This window comes from Magallana gigas, chromosome 1 (assembly GCF_963853765.1).
Source record: "Magallana gigas chromosome 1, xbMagGiga1.1, whole genome shotgun sequence".
NCBI lineage: Eukaryota > Metazoa > Mollusca > Bivalvia > Ostreida > Ostreidae > Magallana > Magallana gigas.
The window spans coordinates 64260038-64282588 of NC_088853.1; the positions used below are offsets into that span (position 1 = coordinate 64260038).

At 33.0% G+C, this 22551-nt stretch overlaps 1 protein-coding gene across 6 annotated transcripts; it reads right to left on the minus strand.

The window, feature by feature from the left end:
* Positions 1 to 11512: 11512 nt before the first annotated feature.
* LOC105322827 (uncharacterized) lies at positions 11513 to 18032 on the minus strand. Of its 6 annotated transcripts, XM_066083530.1 has the most exons (11): positions 17292 to 18032; positions 16478 to 16660; positions 15296 to 15394; positions 15008 to 15109; positions 14739 to 14837; positions 14430 to 14528; positions 14124 to 14225; positions 13806 to 13907; positions 12961 to 13060; positions 12326 to 12429; positions 11513 to 11714 (listed from the first exon to the last, which is right to left on the minus strand). In XM_066083530.1, the coding sequence occupies exons 1-11, from the start codon at positions 17788 to 17790 to the stop codon at positions 11620 to 11622; spliced, it is 1584 nt and encodes a 527-aa protein (XP_065939602.1). In that variant the 5' UTR covers positions 17791 to 18032; the 3' UTR covers positions 11513 to 11619. The 6 variants fall into 6 exon arrangements, with proteins under 6 accessions (XP_065939602.1, XP_065939637.1, XP_065939662.1 ...); XM_066083565.1 differs by lacking the exon at positions 15296 to 15394; XM_066083590.1 differs by lacking the exon at positions 14124 to 14225.
* Between the last annotated feature and the right edge of the window lie 4519 nt (positions 18033 to 22551).

Here is a 22551-nt window from a genome sequence, read left to right on the forward strand (position 1 = left end):
CATCTGCGATAAATAGTTGCTGAGAGATCTTTGACGAAAATTTGTTTGAAAATTTTGGTTAAAAAATAAGCAAAGTCGTCATTTAACAGGAAGTTGACGTCCGATCGGTACAAAAATATATCCCACGATTTGGCATGCATTAACAAACACTGTAAAAATTTCAAGCATCTGCGATAAATAGTTGCCGAGATAAATGCGACAGAAATTTTTGTTACGGACGGACAGACAGACAGACACAAGGGTAAAACAGTATACCCCCTCTCCTTCGGAGCGGGGGTATAAAAAAAATGTTCAAATCCATCACACACAATTGATTAACATCAACATATTTTTCAAGTATAGAAAGGATGGAGGGAATATGTTTGCACCCGCCTGGAAATTTCTATTCAATAAATTAACGAAAAAAAAAACCTTCGCGGGAAAAAAATCTAAGTCGATGACAATATCTAAAGTCTACCAGAAGTGATTACCGAGTTCGAATTTTCAGTTACAAACAATTTTTGAAACGGAAATTTTTTAGACGCGGTTAAGAAAACAAATTATACAGGATAATTCTACAACATTTACAATATTTCTAACAGTTTACAGGAAATTATTTAATTTACGACAGAGGTTATGTACCAAACGAGTGACGGGTGGATGATAGGAGTCTTTTAACCTATAATAAAAAATATAGGCGACCTCATCCAGTCATAAAAGTTACATCTGAAAAAAATTCAACGCAAAGAATATGTGTCAAGATACTTATAATACTGATAAAGCTGGCTGTTTACTCTCAATTTTTTCAATTGTTAAATATACCACTTAAACGAAGTGCTGGATTCCATGTTAGCGATTTCAGATATAAACTTACTAACTTTAGTAAAACCATTTTAACACAAATAATACAATTTTGTAAATCATGTACCATTGTATTTAATGGTCTGAGAGAGTAAACAAAAATAAAATATCTACCGCTTATAGACAACGCCACATTGCAGCATTGTACGCATTTAAAATTTGTATAGAGGTGGTATCTCCTCGTCTCTACAAGTGATAACAAGAACGAGTTAACAAGTAGACGAGTGACTAATAGTTGATGAGTTGTACGTCAATTGAGATAAAAGTGATAAGAAGTAAACGGCGTGTGTGTATATATATATATATATATAAATAACGAGTCATTGCTCGTTCAGTTTAACCTTTAGCTCTGTTGGCATATTTTGTTAACTCGTACCATAGTTTAGATATAATTTAATACAACACAGAGGCTGATATGATGGTGTACCTGTTTCTGGCGGAAAGCACAGTCGGCCTTAAACTGAATCTAAGTGTTATGGCAGTATGTCCCACAGTCATCAGAAGTAACAAAACTAAAGTAACACAGTACTGACGAAGTTTTTCATATACGTACATTTGCAGGGCAAATGTGGCGCCGCACCGGGCGGTCTTACAACAACCTTTCATGATTTCAGTTTCCATGATATTTGTTCCTCACATTTTGAAAAAAAGATGCCGAAATTTCAAGTCTACCGTTTATTTACAAATCACAAATCTATAAAATCCAAATAAGACATTTATCGTTTATTCACGTTTATCCAAAATCATAGGCAAAATTAATAATCCAAGTGCTAGGTAAGTCATATCTAACTTAAAGTAAGTTCTGACTATTTGTCTAAGTAAGTGACCGTGTAACTAGCTATTGTCGCGCTATATATACCAAAGATCTGCTCCTGACGATCAAGAGCACATTTAAAGATCCTTGCAATCAGGAGTCGATACATTGAACACAATGGTCAATGTGGAGTCGGCAGGGGATGAGATAAGATGGGCGATTAAAACACGGGTGCTGGTCATTTTGCCCCAAAGCCAAAGCGCTCCATGCACGAGCGCCCCAATTTTTTTTGGAACGCCCCAAGTACAGAGGTTGTATTTTAGTCGAAATATATATTTAAATTATTTGGTTTTAAGTAACTATCAATTATTTCCGTAAAAATTCAAGTTGGGGGGGGACTAAATTATTCAAAGGAACTCGATCCAGAGCAGTTTACAAGTCCACTAATATTATACTCTTTTTTAAGGTCTTTAAGTTTATAAATTCTTTCAACATTTAATGCAATTCTTAAATATGGATTTTATTTAGGTTAATTATATTTTATAATTTGTAGCTCTCCGTTTGTGATTTGCTATGATTTTAATTATGGTATTGACGTACTTATTTGTATTTTCATAATTTGAAGTGTGTGTTTGTGGTTTTATATTTATATTTTAAAATTCACAATAAACTGTTAATAGTATGTTTATTACAATAATAAAATATGAATACTTTAAACATGATCGCAACGTATAATTATGTACATCATAGTGTTTTCAACAAATGCAAGTTCAATGTCTACACAACACACGTGAAAATCTACACTGAAATTTCTTCATCCCGGGTACTTTCCCAGTTCCTTTGGTGTTGAGATGAACTTTGTCCGCATCGTAATGTTCTGGGAAATGAATGTCACTAAATGTCACAAAGAATCGTCCGTATTTCTTTCTTAGTTGTTGATAACTTTTCCTTTCTTGTCAAAAATTTCTTTTGTCAGTCCTGGAGGTTTTGAAAATTGTCCTCTTGTAATGATTTCGCTGATATACACGTTCTTATGACCATTTTCAGAAAGAATAGACACTACATTAACGATATCCTCGAAAGTCTGTCGTGGACTGGAATTAACACTGATGTCGTTTCCACCTAGGCACACAAACACTGTTTCTGGATGAAAGTCCATCAATTCACACAAAACCCTCTGAATTACACTATCTGCTCTCATTCCTCCAACACCATAAAAGCGACATTCGCCATATATACCCAAAAAACCATCACAAAATCTACCAAGTCTTTTAACGTAGCTATCTCCAAGTAGCGCTGTCTTTGACATACTGATGCTTTATGTAAAACTATTGCAATATAACGCTCTTTAAATAAGGAAATCGTGAACAATTACATCGTATTTATACGTCATCTAAAATATATGACATATACTCATTCATTTAATTAAGTGAACATAAATCAAATTATAGAAAAAGAGCCATAATATTCTATGATCTGTAGCTTCAGTTAATTACTTCGCGAACAATTATAAATAATTGTATGGAATATGAGAATAAATGAAATGAATGAGCCAAACCTTATATATATTTATGAAGGTGAGGTTAATCACTTAAAAATGTTTTTTTTACTCAAATAGGTAACATCAAAGCAACATGCGATGTCCTGTGACGTACCACAGTCTCCTGAGTCCCTTTCATCTTCACCAACATCACCGCCAGTTTCTCCAATCCAACTTTCACCAAATGTTTTAAGATTTATAGCCTAAGTGTAGATAATGTGTGAACAATTAATTAATGAAGAATTTTATTAATGGATATAACATATTAAACCGTTACAACTCCCCCCTGCCTTAATATTCGACTCCGTTCAAATATAAAGATAGCGCGTAACAAAATCTAAAAAACTAGCAACATATATACGAAAAACACGCAATAAAAACAAAAAAATTCACGTTATATGCTGACAATGCAAAACACAAAAATTGTTCAATAACTATTTAAATATATAATATGACATCATTTGAAAATGCAAATTCATTTCGAAGAAAAACAAAAACACATCTCAAATAAAAACATGTTACATCAGAAGCAATTATTTACATATTCCATATAAGTTAATATCGACATAGTATTAACCACATAGAAGAAGAAAAAAGTCATAAGCAAATTATGTATATCTAAATTATTTCGTCGCACAATTTTAATTCCACAATATTCGCATATATAATAATCCATGTATTTACATCTTGCCTGTTTTCTGCGTTATAAAATAGTGAATCTCAAAATACTTTTTCGGTCTTATTTGACGTCCTATGCGCGTTGTCTTGAAAACGGCAATTTGGGCGTTGTCAATACCAATTTCGTTGCCAAGAGCTCGTTCTGATTGGTGATCGGGTACTGTACGATCCGGAACTTCAGGTCCAGCTGTATCGTCTGGTCGTAACTTCTGGTTTGTCTCGCCGTCGCCATGTAATTCTTCACCACCCGTCATGTAGTCATTATCATCGTCTCGATATAAATTATCATCTGCGGCTCCTGGAACACTTGTCTTGAACGGTTTTAAGCTATCTGCATGTACCACTATATAAGTATGTATATATACTGTATATTATTAATATAAAAATACAAATTGTCATATTTTATACAAATATGTACAATATCATTTCTTATAGTCTTCTGTACCACAAATCAACAGACCAACCCGATAACGCACCTGACTGTAATAATACTAAAAACCCTGTCGATTAAATTTTCAACGCAATGCTTGACACTGTTTTCCAGAACTTTTTTGTTTGTTAGAAAGAAAAAAAAGTAATGGTACAAGTAATGCACGATACACACAATTTCCTCGTTTATTCAATACACACTAAACAGTTGAAAAGCCGAACCATATTGTGATAATACAATAAATCCCGATTAAACTCGCAACATAATACTTGCCACAATTTTACAGAACTAATTTGTTAAGAATTATACAAGTAATGATACAAGCAACGCATATTGCTGACCACATACTGGCCTCGTTTATTCAATACACACCGATCCTAATAACAAACCCGAACATTAAAAAATTAATTTTCTCAATAAGTGTTTACCAGACGCTACAACAGTGGCAACTCAATCTGTTGTTTGACATTTAGAGGCTGTTTAGCAATTTTCATACTATTTTATTATTTCTCAAACGCATAACGAAATAAGTGTAAAAACTGAAGCGGGGCAGACAGACTGACGGACGCAGAGGAAAGCCATAGATCCCTCCGATAAAACCGGTTTGGGACAAACAAGTTTATATACATTGATATACATGCGTACCCCAAAACTAGGAGGCACATTCATCTAATCTATTTTTCATTCTCTTCTCTTTTTTTCAAATCTTTTAAGACTTCCTAGGATCTATGCTTGCTGTACTTCATGCAGCACAGTATTAAATTATTTTGCATCCAAGTGATGACACTTTATATATGTAAAGTTCACTAAAACATAGTCCATTGATAAGGGTTATTTATACAGAGTTCATGTACACAGAAACAGAGTACACTGATGACGCGTTTTTTATGCAGAGTTCATGTACACAGAAACAGGGTCCACTGATGACGCTTTATTTATGCAGAGTTCATGTACACAAAAACAGGGTCCACTGATGACGCGTTATTTATGCAGATTTCATGTACACAAAAACAGGGTCCACTGATGACGCGTTATTTATGCAGAGTTCATGTACACAAAAACCGGGTCCACTGATGACGCGTTATTTATACCAGAGATCTGGTAAATTTATAATGAAAGCTTTTATAATCTCGTTCTACTATACAAGTACACGCGATCTGAAAACAGATTTGTCTGTGAAGGAGTCAGATACCCTTATTTTGTTTAAATTGAAGTGTGTTATCTGTTATTTAAGCTTACGTTTTCTTACTTCTTTATCTTTGAAATCTTGAAAGCCATGTCTCAAAAATAAAATAAAATCATCTTATCTAATCAATTAACATATTACTCAAAAATAAAATAAAATCATCTTATCTAATCAATTAACATAATACTCGAGAATTTACCATTTTGGGAATTGATTTTAATCAACTCTTCTATGCAGTTGGTAATCAGCAAGTGAAACAGTGTTTGGACCAAAGCTCAAATTATCACTGCTGACAAGACGCAGTAATTAGTAAAAAAAAAACCCGAAAAGTTTGATTTAATGTATATAGAAGCATAGTTTTTCAAAAAAAATTTTGTTTATAGAATTACCCTGAAGATAGCGTTTCAATGTAATCTTCTCCATTTCTAATTCAATTTCTAAATTCTGATCCGTTTTTGTTGGTTTCTCTTTTAATGGTGGATTTCTAGGTTGCCTAAAATGTTGAAATTGTTCCTCGACAAACTCATCCTCTGTAAATTCAATAAGTTTTTGTGTCGCAGCTCGGCTTGGCCTTCCAGTGTCTTGAACTAAAGCTGTTTTCCCACAATAATAAGTACAATCCTCTTTTACAACCATCGTTACATGACTATGAGTAAAAAAAATACCACCGCTGCCACCAAATTCTTTCATTAAAAACCGAACTACATCTAATGATTTCACATCATTTATTCCCCGAATGTAACAATGCAAAGTTGAACAAAGACTGACTAAATTGCTCAAACAATATCTTTAAAAATAGAAATAAAATGTCATATTTCCAGAGACGGGATGCAGGTTATTAAATGTTGAAATAAGAGTAATGTGCTTGGCCTTATTTTACAAACTGTGATTTAATTCGAACAAAATCTGGTAAGTCCCACGATTTGAGAGATAAGATGCGAAAGAAAGCGGGGAGAGCCGTCAAAGCAATAAGGTTAAAATTTACTCCTAACAGTGTCCTAAAATTTTAAAGTTCCTTTCTATTCCTAGAAAAATTGAAATTTAATAAACCTTTAAAAGAGGATATATTAGAAGCTCTTCTAATGTGGTCTGGTAAATCATATAGGATGTACTTCTAACTTGTACAAATTGAATTATATCTCACTGATACTTAGAATATGAATGTGAGCTGGATGACAATAACTTTGTACAAGAGACATTACACCTTAACCCTGTGATCATTCTGGCTGTTTCAACTTGATTATATTTTAAGTGTTTAGCATCATTTTCTGAACAGTTTTCCCAAACAACATCAGAGTATTCAAAAACAGGTCAAAAGAAAGCAATATATCTCGTCAAGAGTTTTGTGATTAACTTTATATATAAGCATTCTAAGAATATTTCATGTAAATGATGCTTTATCATGGATAATGATGCCATTTTAAAACAATACAAGAGACATTTGTTCCCCCTTTTGTAAAAAAAAAAATTCAAGTGCAAGGACTACCAGTTGTAGACTATTCTTTTCATTTCCATTCAAACATTCAGTTTATGTCCATTTAAACATTTTAGGGCATTATAACATGCAAATGAACCATTCAAAAACCATTTATGCAAATAAGACAACAGTATTAAACATGGTTTTTATTTTGACCGTTAAACATCCATTTGAAAGCAATTTTACAGTTATTAAATGAATCCTCTCCACAGACTTTCTAGTCTATATACTCCGTGATATTCACATTGTTGCTATGACAAACATACAGGTATACAGTTTACTTGGCAATCACCAGTTAGGGATTTTAGGTCCCTAAAATTTTAAAGTTTCACATCTTGTTCTGGATAATCGTTGTTCTCATTTTTGCTGTTACATATTCCCTTTCAGACACCATGCAAACAGGTACTCTGAAACTAAACATACGCGGCTATGTTAGGGAAACTCGTGCTTAAATAATGCATTTTTTTCTTCTTTTACATTCTTAATCTTTTATTCTTTGTATTTGTGATCAAAATATGTATTATCTAATAAATATATTTTCTTCTGTTTTCACAGTTCAGCGCTCTTCGATCCTCAATCGGTTTACATTTGGTAAAGAAACAAAGCGGGCCTACATTAACACAGTAGTGATAACCAGTATTCGATGTTAAAGGAAAATGTAAAAAAAAAAAAAAGAACCCACAAACTCGACTAACTTAAAATATCTATGTCCTTTCAGACTTCTCATTACACTACCTGGAACTTATCAGGGAGTCAACATTAGGCCCCAGCGGCCAACCTTGAACAGATCTTTCTCCTACTAGACATGCAACAACACTATAACAAAAAGTGTAAATAATTAGTACTGGACTACCTAAGAGGATGCAAGCAAAAAGAAGTGCTATTAAGCAATTCTTTCATCCAATGCAACACAGTTTATCTCTTCATCTACATGTATCATCGTATCTTCGGACCCAATTCATTTCTACAATAGATTTTTTATTCAAATTTTTATATAATGTTGATCAGTTAATGGTGAGTGAAAATCAATAAAAAAAATACATGATCATCGACTTCCTTATTTTACTGGGGGCGTTTCAAAGTTTGGGTACGAAAATTCTCAGATATAATAGAAAGTAATGGGAATTTTCTGGGGTGTGGTATAAAAATTGATATTTTAAAAATTCTGCAATAGATTTTTTACTCTAATTAAATTGTAATATTAAGAAGTCAATAAGCTTACAGATGAACAGAAAAAAAATGTAGGTCATCGACCTAAATTTTTTAAGGGGTTGTGTCAAAGTTCACTGCATGGTTCATTTTCCTTCAGAAATGTCATTGAAAAAGGACATAATTAATTATTCCTGACTTTACATTAACTGTTGTACATATATATTGTTAAGTTAAGGTATAAATTCATTATCTACCAGATTAAAAGACTACAAACTTACTTTGGGCGTTTTAGGATGTATAAACCGTGGAAATAGTACGGACTTGTCGCAAACAGAGGAAATTCGGACTATTTTTTTTTTTTTAATTTTTCTCCACTAAAAATATTTTGGCATCACAAATTATGTTTTGATCTGTTAGTCAATATACCTCTTTAATTTTCTGTCGGTTTTAATTCATTTATTTCTTAAAATCTGTATATTTCAAGGCAACGTGCTTGCTGCCACTCACACAATACATGTATACGATTCACTGATATAAAAAAAAACCATTATAAGTAATTCTGTCTATTTTGTAAGCAAAAGCAAGTTTTATAACAACTTACCTTTAGCTAAGTGGTTAGATCGATATATACAATGCAGGACTGAACACTGCTAGCTAGTTTATAGGAGAGTGGATTCTTTAGGCATGTTAGGGAGTCGGACGGATCGATGTGAATAACGTGAAATAAGAAATGGCCACGGCCACGGGCTACCCTTTTTATGAGACTCAATAACCTTTCTAAAAAAAAGTGCCAATAGTTCAAACAATATCATGCACTCACATGGTACATTATCAATTGTGTACGGCAGGGCAGTACGTTATTCTGATTATTCATGCCTTCCGTTTTGTCTATATGACAGCTAGACAACAAAGTACAATTACGGTACCTCCTTTACTACACTGATTTGTGCGAATAAGTTATAAAGAAAACAATGCTAAAATTTCATTAATGCCATTCTCTTTATATACTAATCATACGATTTTATAATCAACACTGCAGATAATTAGTGTTCTGATAATCAATAAAACTGAATCAAATACATATATATTTCTGATATAGTACCCTGTATCTTGTAAAATCATATTATCATCTATAGCACCTATAAATTCTGCAGTCAAAATAATTGAAAAAAATATAGGTGAATCTTAAAAAACTACAAATTCTCCTCATATTTTCTTTCACAAGTTTGTCATCTACCATATTCCAAGCTGACAATAGATTAGAGCACACATCAAGTATCTACGTACTTATCTACGTACATACATAAATATACAAAAAACACATTCAAATCAAAATGTCACCTGTAACAACTATTAATTGTTGTAATTCATCAGAAAAACTACAAGGTACATGTACATGTAAGTTTCAAAATATTCATATGTTGAATTTAACTGCACAAATATGATAGGTTTTTGTTTTTGATATAATACATGGCACTATTTTCTTTATCGATCTGCATATCTTAGTCAAAATAGCTTTACACATATGGTTACATGTAGCTTTGAATAGTCTAGCTATAATCCTCCATAGATAAATGTATATGTACTATATATGCAGTACGCTTTCATATGAACTAAAATTTAATGACATGTATATGTTGCTACGTACATTTTCATATTTGTTCATCAATAGTACATTCATGTTGAATATAATGTTATTATAATACATTATAAGATGAATAATAGAAAACCCTAAATTATTCCAGTGGCTATATAATCACATATTATGTATCTCTGAATTTTGCGAAATATAAGATATATACATGTACAAAACCTATGCAGCATAATTTGCCTTTCTATATCAAAACACATGTATTTACATTTGCATCACTCTTCTTGGAATTCAGCTCTGAAATGAGCTGCAATGTTTTCAATTACTTTCATACATCTGGTGACCCTAACTTTAGCATCTTCATTTTTCTCCCCAAGTAGTAACTGCAGTCCATCAAATCCGCCTCTTTTGAATGCCAGGAGAAGGTGCATATATCCTAAACCAGCTTTTTGTATTTTGCCACAAATGTGTTTGGAAATTACTGTTTTAGATACTAAAGATGACAAAGAATGTTTGGTGGGTACAACACCCTTGGGAGACAACTGTGATGAATAAAAAAAGCACTGCTCTGATATCAAAATTTCAACATTTCCCTTCTCAAAAACAAGTCTTTGAAGAACTTCTACGTCTTTTTCTGCATTATGTGCATCATATGTGACATTTAGTAAGGACTCCACTAATGTTTCTTGCTTGTAGTTTTTCAAAAAATTTGGATACATGATTTTGAACATAGGAAGAGTATCAGAAAACCCAATGACTGTTTTACAAAATTCCCCCCATAAATTGTACAAATGTAGCTGATTAAAAAGTATGACTGCATCAAAATTTCGACAATTGTGAGCTGCAAGATAAACACCCTTGCCATTCTCAGATAAAAAAGAAATGAAGTCAAGAAAAGCATTGACTGGGTGATGATGGATAACCTCTTTTCCTTGGTTGCACATAGTCTTTCCATCAAAGGTGATGCCTGTGACTTTTGATGCCTCAGAGGAAATGTTGCAGGACAATGGAGTTATGTATCTACTGAAGCTTGATGATCCATTGGATGCAGCTATTTGAACAATACTGCTGTGTCTACCTGGGGAAAAAATCAGTCATGTAATTCTGAAGAAAATTTAATAACAAGAAATTAAATAAAAAGCTAAATAATAATACTGGGCGAAAATAACCCTGCATGCAGTACTGTCCATTGGTATCGTCTGCAACCAGAGTCCAGAGTCTGCATAAATATCTCATAGATTGGAGAATATATATATTGGCTTGCGATGAGGGACCATGTATTTCAGAGAGCAATCTTTGCAAAGCTACAATTTAAAGACAGCATGCACAGTCGCTGTAGATTTCTGGTACCGGTAAAGAGTTCACCGCTAAACGCTTGTCTCCTAAATTGTTAAGTATGAAGCATTTAATGCATAAAGTTGATGAAGACTTGTAGTAACTAAGTTGGGTGGCTCACAATTACAAGTTGTGCAGAAAAGATTGAGGTTTAACAAAAGACTTGTTAAAACATGGGATAAAAAGAATCTCTCAGGATTTTTAGCCAACTTCTTTTTTGTGCTTTCTATCCCCTCATTGGATAAAAATCATATTTTATGCAAATCATGAGAGATCCTATATAAATTAAACTTACTCAATCCTGTTGTTTCTAGATCAAAACAAATGCATGTTTGAGGTTTTCTTTCTACAGCGGGAATTTCTTCTGTACATAGGTCTGCTGCACTTTTCTCTGAGGATAAAAAGTTAATAATGATTAATCTTAAAAAATTAATGTGTACATAATTTATTGTGGTCAACTTAAATTAGGTGCTTGCACCCAAAGGCTTTGCTAATTGACAGAAATAAAGGGCACTATATATACTCGTACCCATGATATCTGTTGCGTAGGTATCTCCTTCTCGCACTTCACATGTTTTGGTCTCTTCTAGCCTTTCCACTTTAAGAAGAATTCGTCTTCTCTTGTACTTTTTCTCCTTACACATTATCTTCTTTCGCTTCACTTCTTTGTTCATAATGTTTGCCCTTGAAACAGTAGAATTCCCGGGGCTTAGTCCAAGATTTTGATGAACCTAAAATCCATTAAGGAAAATAAAATAAGTTAAAATAAGACAATTTTTTATGTCACAGCAGTAATATCAGAAACAGAATGTTAACAATCTAAAGTATCTTTGAAACATTTAGGAAACAAATTCAAATTTGTACCTTTGCAACATAGTCATAACCTTCATTTTTTTGACAAACAGCAGCAGATAACCTGTGGGCTAAACTTGAGCTTTCGGAATAATGTTACATCTAGTTCATATATTATATATATATATATATATATATATATATATATATATATATATATATATATATATATATTCTGTGTTGTCTTTCATTTTTAGAATTTTCTCTATGGAAAAACCGGACTGTGCGATTTTTTTTTTTATTAAACAATATTTATAAATCATGCGGGGATCTAGAGGGGGGGTCGGAGGGGTCCCCCCCGGAAAATGAAAATTTATTAAATTTACATAGTAAAATTATTACAAATATGCCTCGGACCCCCCTGACAAACACAATTATCCTTCAGACCCCCCCCCCCCCCCTGGAAAAATTTTCTGGATCCGCGCATGTAAATATACCAAAAATATATACACACAAAAGGAAGATCCTTTTTCACTAAAATCAAACTAACCTGATAAACTGTTGTAACATCTACCAGATCCTCTCTTCTGAAAAGTTCCATCTGCAGATACTGTTATACCCATCGATGTATCACTTTGTTGAACACTTCCTTGACTATCAAAAGATGAATATACCTTAATAATTTAATTCTGGTTGTAACGCAGTATTTGATTGGATAGAAAAATTTAGTTAAATTTTTATAACCTGGTTTGCATGTCACAGGATGTCACAATGCACTAACGTCAATAAGGTACTAATCCACCTGATGTTAATTTTAAATTTTGAACAGATAAATATTCATTTTTAAAAGTAAAACGTACCCAATTTGTACGGTAAATAACAGAAAATTAAATTATAAGGAATGAACTCAATATCTACACAAGTTATACTCGTATAACCTGGGTTAGAGCAATTTACGATTTTTATAATCGGCTTTGCTGATTGTAAAGCATAAACTGCCCCAACCCAGGTTATACTCGTATAACTTGGGTAGACATTGAGTTCATTTCTTAAATATTTATAGCCCATACTCTTTCAAATTTTTCAGAAATTTATCTAGAGTCTGCAGCTACATGTATAATGTGTATTGTATCTTTTACATCTGAATATTTATACACACACACACACACACACACACACAAATACCTGTCTTTATCTACATTTCTGATGACATTCTTTTCAAAAGCAGTTGTTTTCTTTTTATGTTGTTTACTTGTGGACTCTCTTGATGGCAATCTTTCGTCGCCTGAAAATGTATAACATAAAAATGAATGTGAAGTTTATCTTATTCTTAAATGCAAGTACATTAAAAATGTAATTGAATAAATAATTTAAAAAAACTGTTGCAAGTTGGAATTAAATTTTGATATTGAGCATTATATATGTATTAAACATTTTGGAATAAGTTTTCTGGTTATTCACAAATGAAATTATTTTATTCCTTTGCCTAGAAAACAGCTGAATTGCACCACCACGTGTTTTAATCCAGATAAAAATAACCTTAGCAGTAGCATTCTAAGACTACTTTGAAATTTTACGATGTATTCCGATTAACTCTATCCCATCCCAACAAATCAGGATTTTCAATATTGGCTAAAATATTTATGCAATGTATGACGGATCACTGATATTGCATCTTTAATGTAAATACATATCATAATGTAGATTTTCCTTAGCAAATATGGTTTTAATGTTTAATACTTCTTCTAAAACACATTCATGTTTCTCTACTGCTTATTCTGTATAATGAAGATGATAATCTTGTATATATTTGTATGTGGGCAAAAAACAATACCAATTACATGTGTAGCCAGGTATTTGCATTCTCTATCTCTCTCTCCTCTTTCTCTCCCTGTCTCTCTCTCTGTCTCTCCTCTCTCTCTCTCTCTCATGCAATACTCTTGTAAATTATCACTTTCAGATGGAAAGAATTTTCCAAAACTTTTATCATTAGGACACATGCATATATTTCTTTTTTCACTAAATATTACCTGCAACATCATTGTAATCATCTTCATCAAAATTAACATGCATGTTATCTGTTGACACTGCAAGGCTTTCTTCTGGAACATCAATTTCATTCCTTCTCACCTCTGTAAAATATCATACTGACACATGTATATACATGATTAACTTGCATGTCTGAAAGGAATTAACACTATTACTCTCTCTCTCTCTCTCTCTCTCTCTCTCTCTCTCTCTCTCTCTCTCTCTCAATACTTTTGTAAATAATCCCCTGTCATTATATTTTTCCAGATGAAAGAATGTTAAAAGATTTTTATCCTATTTCTTTTTTCACTAAATATTACCTGCAACATCTTTGTAATCATCTTCATCAAAATTAACATGCATGTTATCTGTTGACACTGCAAGGCTTTCTTCTGGGACATCATTTCCATTCCTTCTCACCTCTGTAAAACAACATACTGATATGTATATACATAATAAACTTGCATCTATGAAAGAAATTAATTCTCTCTCTCTCTCTCTCTCTCTCTCTCTCTCTCTCTCTCTCTCTCTCTCTCTCAATACTTTTGAAAATAATCATTATATTCTTCTAGATGGAAAGAATGTTAAAAGATTTTTATCCTATTTCTTTTTTCACTAAATATTACCTGCAACATCTTTGTAATCATCTTCTTCAAAATTAACATGCATATCTGTTGACACTGCAAGACTTTCTTCTGGGAGATCAATTCTATTCATTCTCACCTCTGTAAAATATCATATTGATATATACATAATAAACTTGCATGTATGAAAGGAATATTCTCTCTCTCTCTCTCTCTCTCTCTCTCTCTCTCTCTCTCTCTCTCTCTCTCTTGCAATACTTTTGTACTAAATAATCCCCTGTCATTATATTCTTCTAGATGGAAAGAATGTTAAAAGATTTTTATCCTATTTCTTTTTTCACTAAATATTACCTGCAACATCTTTGTAATCATCTTCTTCAAAATTAACATGCATATCTGTTGACACTGCAAGACTTTCTTCTGGGAGATCAATTCTATTCATTCTCACCTCTGTAAAATATCATATTGATATATACATAATAAACTTGCATGTATGAAAGGAATATTCTCTCTCTCTCTCTCTTGCAATACTTTTGTAAATAATCCCCTGTCATTATATTTTTCCAGATGAAAGAATGTTAAAAGATTTTTATCCTATTTCTTTTTTCACTAAATATTACCTGCAACATGTTTGTAATCATCTTCATCAAAATTAACATGCATGTTATCTGTTGACACTGCAAGGCTTTCTTCTGGGACATCATTTCCATTCCTTCTCACCTCTGTAAAACAACATACTGATATGTATATACATAATAAACTTGCATCTATGAAAGGAATTAATACTCTCTCTCTCTCTCTCTCTCTCTCTCTCTCTCTCTCTCTCTCTCTCTTAATACTTTATATTCCTCTTAATGGAAAGAATGTTAAAAGATTTTTATCCTATTTCTTTTTTCACTAAATATTACCTGCAGCATCTTTGTAATCATCTTCATCAAAATTAACATGCATATCTGTTGACACTGCAAGGCTTTCTTCTGGAACATCAATTACATTCCTTCTCACCTCTGTAAAATATCAGACTGATATAAACATAATAAACTTGCATGTATGGAAGAAATTAACACTCTTTTTCTCTTTCTCTCTGAGACTCTCCCCCATTAAACTTGACCAGTTATTTTCTTATCACCTGTTTGCCTATCATGCATTATATCCACTTCATAACATAATTGTTATGCAGTAGATAAATTGCATGTAACAAATCTTTAATATTTCACTGCATTGACTTCACAATTTATTTCCAGGTTACTGTTGATTTCACTTTATGATATAAAATATGGATTTATGCAAAAAGTGGAATTAAAACATAATGGGTTTATGCAAAAATGTGGAATTAAAACATGTGATTAAAAGAATTATTTAGGGTATAGAACTAAAAACACAACTTGTTTGAAAAAAAATATATACCATTACAAATAAAGAGGTCCTCTATTATGAATTATTATAAGTTTATAATTTCCCACTAATAATGTTTTGATAGATTGTAACAGTGATCAATTTTTTTCAGTTTATTCACTCAAACCATGAAATGGTACATGAGGTCATTCAGTATAATTATACATTTCAAAAGTCAGAGGTACATTTTATAAGTGAATAGATAGGTAGTAAATAAATAGTAAATAAGCATAAATATATAATATATACAATGAAAGTAGGAAAAGGTAGAATTGTGGAGGACAGACTATTATATTAGACTATAAATTTTTATAATGAAATAACATATTTTTTTCAGTTTTGTAACATTATTACAAGACATAATTCATACAGTAATTTATGAATTTACTGATACAGGGATTTTAATCAACATCTTCATCACAAAAGAAAACAATAAGCATTGAATGCTTATTTTGGGATGTCGTCGGTCCTATAACATACCAGGCCGTGCAGACAAATTGAATACCGCACGTTAGGGGAAATATACACTGAATGTAAAAATTGGGATATGTTGACATTGCAGATTTTCAGAGTATTGGTTCTGCAACTTTTTCCAAAATGGAAATATTTAGGGTAAATATAGACACCGATTATAATATCATAAGAGACACAATTTACTGTCAGATTGTAATTTGTGCAAAGGAATTAATTCATACCTGTTACAGTACATTTAACTTCTTCTTTTAATGCATCTTTTACTGAATTTTCTGCCAAGTTTTCAAGTTCTTCTCCAATTTCTTCACACCGCCTTCTTAAAGTTTTGACATTTATAGATGGCAAATTAAGTGTAGAAAGGAAGTTGTTCACTTGAGTGGGTCCAATCCCAGTATGATACATTGCTAAAGTAAAACACAATAATGACAATTAATACAATGTGAAAATTTGACATAATTTACAATTTTCCATAGGTTTCTTGCTTTTACTCTTGTAACTATTTGCAAGAGCAAAATTGCATATAATTAAATGCACATGTTCATTGTACATGTACATTAATCCAGGGACAAATACTGTTGAATCATTTTTATTTGTCTGGGTCAATTCTTCTTGGGTAGCCAAAATTTTCCTGGTTCATGGGGACAAAATTTCGTTGGTAATGTTTGGATAATTTTGAAAAATTATAAACAATTGGTTGTTTATTTGTTAGTGGGAATGTAAATTCATGGGCAAGGGTTACACACAAACGCCACATTGGTCTCCCATGAACAATGATGATTCCACAGTATAATATACATGTACATATATATTCCAGAGTGTGATCAATTTCACGTCAATTAATAGCATATTATTAAAACAGTGATATATTCTCCAACATTTCTTTACAAGACATGTACATCTGTATCAAATTCATCATTCATTTTACAGATTTAGTTTGTTTTATTTTGTCATAATTCATATTAAATGTTAGGATGCCCTCTATTTATTCACATACATGTACATATTCATTTTGCAGTTACATTTTTATAACTTTACCTGATCCAATTTTTGAATTGACATCAAATATCTTTGGGCCAGGTTTTTGTTGTTCTTGATGCGTTTTTCCCATGGCTACTTTGTTTACGTGTTTGCACACGAGGCATGTGATTACTACATGGCCACACACTCCAGATGGGAAGACGCCTAACGCATTTTTCAAGTAGATATCGTTATCACATACTTGGCAAAATAAATTGTCAATGAACAATTTCAAATCAATAATAAACCGGTAGAAATTAAGAGGCTTGAGTCTGTCAAACTGAAATGAATCTTCAAGGTAATCCGGGTGCAGGTGGTGAGTAAAGGCTTCGTCATGGTCAGATGTTGACGACTTTTCAGTGAATTTAGACGCGTAATTGTGATCAGATTCAATAACAGTCTGATATATTGGCTGATTGCGGGCTTTAACAATGTTATCTTGACGGATTTTTGAATGAATAAAATCCTTTTTAGAGACAAATTTCCCTTTTTTCCGAAAACAGTTGTCAACAGACATTGTCGTCTGTTTTGACAGATGAGCTTCCGGTGAATGTCGTAAACTTAATTTCGCTTCTTAAGAATTTATGAACATCGTTTGAAATATCACTGATATTTCTGTGTAAAACAAATTAGTTTAGTGGAATGAAAAATTTATTATTTACTCTTATTCTGATGTACCTTATTACGACAGTCATATTCATAGCATATGCGCGTATTTCTGCGCAGAGGCGCGAAATCTTGAATTGGGTCCGCCGTCCTTAAAATCTTCAGAAGCTGTATAATGGTAACATAGTAACGTGACGTCAAAAAACTTGAACGGCAATGTCTATTATGACGTCATAGCTAGATTTAGCGGGAAGAAAAGCACATGTCATGTGACACTAAGAATGTATTATATGTTATTACATGTCCAGGCTGCAACGAGTACTATATTGGGGAAACAAGCAATCCACTTCGGGCCCGTGTGCGTGTACACAAACAACACATAAACACCCCTGGATATCGACAGATACCGTTAAGTGAGCATTTGGACACTTGCGGCAATAAACAGTTTAAAATATTTCCATTTTACAAACTGTTGAGTGACAGTAATGTACAAAGAAGAGAAAAAGAAAAACATTTCATCCGTATTTTTAAACCCAAATTGAACTGTTTGTAATAATAATGTATTGAATTGTATGTTATCTACTATGTTGCAAATTATATTTTTTTCCGCTAAATCTAGCTATGACGTCATAATAGACATTGCCGTTCAACGTTCAAGTTTTTTGACGTCACGTTACTATGTTACCATTATATAGCTTCTGAAGATTTTAAAATGAAAGCGCTTAAGCTATATTGAACGTTTTTCGTGTTTTCTTATTTAATTTTTATCTATATATATATATATATATATATATATATATATATATATATATATATATATATATATATAATAAAAAATAACAGAAAGCCGATTTAAAACTATATATATATAGCGTTTGCATTCTTCCGTTAAAGTGGGGAGATTTTGAAATATGTTTTAACTTTGGGTTATTGAAGAGTTTATAAATATAGAATTGGTGTATGTATTATTGATTGTGAAAAAAATATCTGTATATATACGCGGCCAGGTTAAGACGATTCCGATATCACTGACCGTTAATTGTCTCACTAAGTTTGACTGAAGACGAGCAGGATGTAAGGATCAAACCGCATTCCAGTCTTGGCAGCTTCTCTTAGCTTCTCCATTGATTTGGGCTTTAGAATAAATACTTGGCCACGAATCGCTGGTTTGAGATGACCGTCCATTGTATGGTTGAAGGTGGTCTGTTACTCTGGGCGCTGGTGGCTGTGACTAATGATATTGTGGGTTTGGCAATGTATTTGCTACATTGACATTTGATCATCGGTTGGTTCGTGTAGAAAATGTCCTATGACGACTAATTGGCCACTGGCTTGAGTAGAGATATTACCAGATTCACTTGTGTAGTGGCGCCGAAATCGATTCCGGATTTGGTTTGATTATTACTTTATGTACTGTTTGTTCCGGCATAGGCCATGTTTGTTTTTTCTACAAAACTTTGATCTATATTTTGGTGTTTGTGCCCCTAAAGAGTAAGTACACTGTGTATATCTGTCATTTGTCTTGTAATTGATTAATATATAATGCGTTCACACTGTTAGCGATGCTCATGCTTGTTTTCATGATTTGAAATGTGCGATTGTCATTTTGTTCCAGTATGGCGTGCCTTAATTGTCATTATTTGATAACCTGATATCAAGCGATAGTATGATTATATTATATTGTCTTGTGAGATTAAATTGTGTAATTAATGTTGTCCTCACATGTATTTCCACCCTCGGTGAGAGTGGTTTGTGGGTTAGACCAATAAACTTTTTCCTTAAAATTTTGTTGCGTCGTGAACACTTACAACTTGCTCCTCCAGTGCTCTGGCAATATGAATTGCTGGTCTGGGTTGGTGGCGGGGTGGGAGGAGGTACGAATGGTCGTCCCTCCTGCTCCGTATTTGCTGATTCTGATCCGGTGGTTCCATTCGCAGACTGAAGTCGTGTCATCATTCTGTCTTCGGTAGCTGTGTTTGTAGGCTTCATTTTTTAGGTAAGGATCTTAAGGTTCCTCCAATGGAATGAGCCAAAACTTTGACGCGAGTATACATATCGAATTGTACATTATTTTAGCCATGTGATACTAACATTTATTACAAAATTTGCCCGAAAGCTTTATTTAATTTTACGTAAGAAATTATACAAATAGGAAGACCGACTTGCCTGAGGTTGAACAGTTTTAAGTAGTATCACCTACTTAGTTTCACAATGACATCTTTCACCACTGAACTTATCACAATTTCTCCCCTTGATCTAGTTCTGCTTACCTAGCGAACTTGGTATGCACATCCAGCGTAGAGCAGAATTCTTTTCGAAATATGTTTTCATGTCGATGGCAGGCTTCAAGATCTCTTGGGCCATGACCATGGAGGATTCGTTTGTTGGATAGATACTTTATGCGAAAACAAAATATCCGTTATTTTTTAAAATAATTATTTCATAACATTATTTGTCTAACAGATTATAATCAATTGGACTCTCTATAACTGTTTAAAGTTTTACATCTAAAATCACTTTATTCTCCCTCATTAGATGTCGCTCGTTATGGTGAACTTGGTTGCTTTTTCATCATCACTTTCATCTTCATCATTTCTACTATGATAGGTTCTGATACCTCTGCTTCACGTATTCTCACCCTGTCTTTAATGTCATTGAAGTAATCTTGGGCTACTGGTGAGAATTTATAGACCATAGAGGAAATAAGACTATCGCTGTTTGCTTTCATTTCTTCTATTATCTCCATCATCCTATCCGGTTGAGTAAAACCTCCAATGAAAAGTCCTGACTTTTTGAGCTCAATATGTGCTTTGCTGGCATACGTAAAATTGTGACCACTTCCTCCCCACAGAGTAAACAGAAGTTGTCTCTCAGCTGAAAAGAGTAATTCCCCCCAAAAAGCCCAATAAATAAGATTTTCGCTTCGTTTCAATATCATACATATAACTTATTGTAAATGAAACACTGAGTATAAACAGGTTAATAAGGCTGCAAAGTTGTGTCCATTTTTAGACTTTATTTAATTTCCTAAGAAGAAGAGCTCTGTATAAAGATTCAAAGTAAGAAAATATATGAAAGGTATACAGATCTTTAACTGAAAATAAAATGACGTTTTTCGTGTTTTGCAGTCTGCCACCCCGTCGCCGTTTGAGATGCAGACTCCACACTTCTGAGAAAAAGCATCGATCGTTTGAATGAAAACCAACCAGATGGTTAGGTACCACAACCGCTGTTTAGGAGCAATGTCCACCATGGTGTAACTTGCTTGTTTCAGGCCGCATTAAATTATTTTTAGATTCGCATCCCCGTCTCTCCCAAAATAGCCTGCCCCGATGAATTTTTTTTTCGGAAAAAATCGAACTCAGTATAGTTCAAAATGTTTAAATATTAAATGGCTGCTTGACATGTGGATTTCGTTTGATTAGAGTCATGGTTGTTAAAGTAAGGATGCAAATGTTATCGTGCATTAACAGTTTACTTAAAATAAAATGGAATTTAAGGATAGAAATTGGTTGTTATTTATAGAAAATGGAAAGTAAAATAGATTCATCATAAAATGTCCATAATAGCAAAAATACATGCGTTATGATTTTTTTCTAAGCGGGGGGTATCAATTGTATGCTTGCTCAAAGTACCTCTAGTTCTGCCAGTCATAACAAGTGCAGGATGGACATGGTGTTTCTAGATTAATATCATACATACTTCCAGAATCCACACTCTTCACCAATAAGTTTTCATTTGACCTCTCTCATGTTTTCCCCTGGTGTAACCAGCACTCGAGGAGGCATTCTTTTCACATGTGTTTAACAAGCATTGTTGATCTATTTTTCTAAAACTTGGAATGCTGGTGATGAAGTCTTTACAGGAATCCAAGCTTCTTGCATTGTACTGAATATACCTGCAAATAGTAATGATTTTAATATACATGTAGTAAACTATTTTCTAGTGAAAAAAATTATCTTGCTGCATCCGATAATTGTTAGGAAAGTATTAAAATAAAACTATTTAACTATGACCCATTTACATCGAAAGTATCTCATCTTTGCACTCTGCACAACCACTGACATGTGACTGTCACAGGCTTGTTCTCTGTGGAAGTCACATAAATAAACTTGGCAGTCTGCAAATTCAAATAATTATGATTAGATAAAATCAAAGGCCTTCTCATGAATACATGTATCTGCAATTACCAATGTCCATTCCATTATGTTTATTAAAGTAATACGTTGTTGATTCCTTCTGGAGGAAGTGGATGCGTGATTTCTTTCCTACTCTTAATAGTTTGACAGTAATGGCACCCAAAAGCTAGAAATGTTAACGTTAGCGATGTTGTTTTGATTCAAGACATTAATGCTATATGAGGACACTGGAAACTTGCACAGGACACGAAGGCTGAACCAGCAAAGGATGGCATTGTTAGAGATGTTGAACTGCGTTACAAGTTGCAAGAACCAGGATCCACGTACCATGGTCAAGTCGACTCGATATTCCATTGATCAGTTTTTGGAATTGTAATTAGCCTGCCTGTTGAAAATCAAAATTAACTGTGTTTCGGGGAGTGTATCGGGTTTGATATTCGAGTATTTCGGATCGATTCGGGTTAGGTTTTTCTTTGGTTTTTTTTTTTTTTTTTTTGGGGGGGGGGGTGTTATTTAGTGTTCAAATTAATGTT